General features: G+C 38.3%; 1 protein-coding gene across 1 annotated transcript; it reads left to right on the plus strand.

Annotated features, from left to right (window-relative positions):
* Nucleotides 1–434: 434 nt before the first annotated feature.
* Nucleotides 435–1919, plus strand: rbp7a (retinol binding protein 7a, cellular). The gene is made up of 4 exons (XM_080445850.1): nucleotides 435–567; nucleotides 870–1048; nucleotides 1511–1612; nucleotides 1718–1919. Exons 1-4 carry the CDS (start codon nucleotides 495–497, stop codon nucleotides 1775–1777), a joined length of 414 nt encoding a protein of 137 aa, XP_080301976.1. The 5' UTR covers nucleotides 435–494; the 3' UTR covers nucleotides 1778–1919.
* Nucleotides 1920–2671: the final 752 nt, after the last annotated feature.

Genomic DNA, 2671 nt, shown 5'->3' on the forward strand with positions numbered 1-2671 from the left:
AAATTCCCTAACAGTATCCTCATCATCATTAAATGAGTGTTTGAAAGTAAACCCATCTGCTACTATATTCAGTATTTGTGGATTCCAAATTCAGCCTCAGTTTACAATATAAAGCTTGTAAATGAATGCATTAGCAAACAGGAGGCAGCATTGTCTTCCATTATTGAAAAGAGCACCCCTCCAAACACTGGATGTAAATGTGCTTGTGTAGCATTGTGTAACAAACGTTTTGAAGTGTCTATTGCTAGATGAGCTGCCCACAGGCACCAGTCTTAACTGTTGTGTGTTGGTTTCCCACGGAAACCAACAGACACCTGCAGGGACAGAGACAAAACTTGGCCTCAGGTGACAGCAAATGAAAAGAAGGCACACCTCTTTCCCTGTCACCAGTGCCTTTAAGACCAGTTTTTGATCAATCTGTCCTCACTCACCTTCACCACTACACAGCATAGTCTTCTCATCCACATACTGCAGTTGAAGTTTATGGTCTAAAAATGCCAGATAGCCTGTGTGGCACATGGGACATGATCAGCAATGTCAACTTGGAGGGCTACATGGTAGCACTAGGTGTGTTACAGCTGTTTTGATTTATTATTATTATAGTTTTTTTATTATTCAGGATGTGTTTATATATATATATATATATAATGTATGTAATATTCAGTTCTCATTTTAATACTGGGTGTTGTGCACTGCCTGACACTGAAAAAGAACATGCTGACTCTGGGGTTTTTTCCTTTGTGCTACCTGTGTTTGCAAGAGCAGGCAGAGAGTGAAGGACAGTTGTTGTATATGCTAACTTCTGCCAGTGAATCAGCGTGGCGGGATTTAATATCCAGTGCGGGGAAACATCTTTCTGCCTTTCCCAGGTATCAGCCTTTTTGTGAGAAAGATTGCTGCAAGATTGAAGCACAGGAAAGTGATTGAGCAGCAGGGAGACCTGTTCATCGTCAAAACCATTAGCACTTTCCGGACATACGCCTTCTCCTTCAAAGTGGACCAGGAGTTTGAGGAGTTTACCCAGGGTCTTGACGACAGACACGTCAAGGTAGGAGAGTGTAAAGATTATATTCAGGGTTCATTTTGTAATAAACAGGGGTACACACTCCCTTAACTACTTAAGCCCTATGTACTTAATTGTACAACATAATAGTGAAAATAGCTGCTATAGTATAGCTTGTAGATCTGCTATTTCAGTTACAGTATTTTTTAAATCAATTTTCAAATTGTTAAATTGTGACATTATCAAACATCAGACACAAAAAGGAAATGCACGTATTTAATTCCAGCAAATCAAACCCTGATTATATTAATGTCTGACTATAAAGATCAGATGAAGGCTAAGGATTGTTGTGGGATTGACATGAAAATGAAAGGTAGCAATACTGCGTGTAGGATAAAGTACATGCTGTTGAGGAATGAATGAACTTTGCATAAACTCAGTTTTTATATGATATGCTGTAGTACATTGTGTTTATCTCTCCCCTTTGCATTTTCTCTTTTGGTGCAGTCACTGGTCACATGGGAGGGGAATAAACTGGTATGTCATCAGTTTGGTGAGAAGAAGCAACGAGGCTGGGCTCACTGGATTGAGGAGGATAAACTTCATCTGGTAAGGACATTTAAGTTATATGATCTACACACAATTTACAAACAGCCAGAAAGACATTTGGAAAAATTATGTCGGTTGAATATATCAGTGATTTCATCTTCTTAGGAGCTGTATTGTGAAGGCCAAGTTTGCGAGCAGGTTTTCAAGAAGAATGGGAACGAATGAAGATGAATGGAAGTCTAATCTCTGGATAAGAGGAATTGTTCTCTGGAGGAAATTAGCACATTGTGCTCTCTCAATGTCATTGAGAAGACCAGCCTATTGGCCCAAAGAACATTGTGTGGTCTAGTATTTTCCTTGTAATGTGACTTGACTGCACCTTTGATGCAGTGCTAATCAAAAACGTCTGGGTAGGCTTATGCTATGGACTGTCTGTGGCTCATTGAGGCAGTCTGGAAGCCCCATCTTCCAGGCTGCAATGAGGGGCACTTGATGCTATGTGGATTTAGACCACTAGGTGGCATTATTGGTTTAACTTGACCAGATAGTCGGCAGCTATGGATAGTAGTTTGAAAAGCTTGTACCATGTTATGTACCTACCACTTATGCTTGCAGCATTTATGTTGAAAATATTCAACATGTTTATGCCTCTAGTAGGGGAGACTAGGTGCAATTGCAACATCACAAATTGCACCAATCAGAAATTAGATAGAACCAACTCATTATGCACATGGTCTGTGATGACCACTTATATATATGCCAAAACTCATTTTTTTAGGCATTAAAGTAAATGATTTAATCTCCAGTATTTTTCTCATACTGTCTTAAACTTTAATGTCTATGAATTCAAATCTGTTTTTATGACCATTCTTTTGTCTAAACCTCATTTATTTTTCAGACAGCTGGTCTGTTGGTGCTGTGGTGTTCATACTATTTGTAATAATGAGGTCTATCAGTCTATTGCTGATGTAGATGTCTTTGAGCAGCAGATCTGTTTTGAGATATGTTTGAAATCAATTGTATTATAATTTATATAGTTTTGTACAATAAATAATCTTTGAAAGAAATAGCATATTTTATACATGTTTTATACATATCATTCAATGCAAGCTTCATTTG

The sequence above is a fragment of the Gymnoscopelus braueri genome, assembly GCF_963280865.1.
Source record: "Gymnoscopelus braueri genome assembly, chromosome: 12".
Lineage (NCBI taxonomy): Eukaryota > Metazoa > Chordata > Actinopteri > Myctophiformes > Myctophidae > Gymnoscopelus > Gymnoscopelus braueri.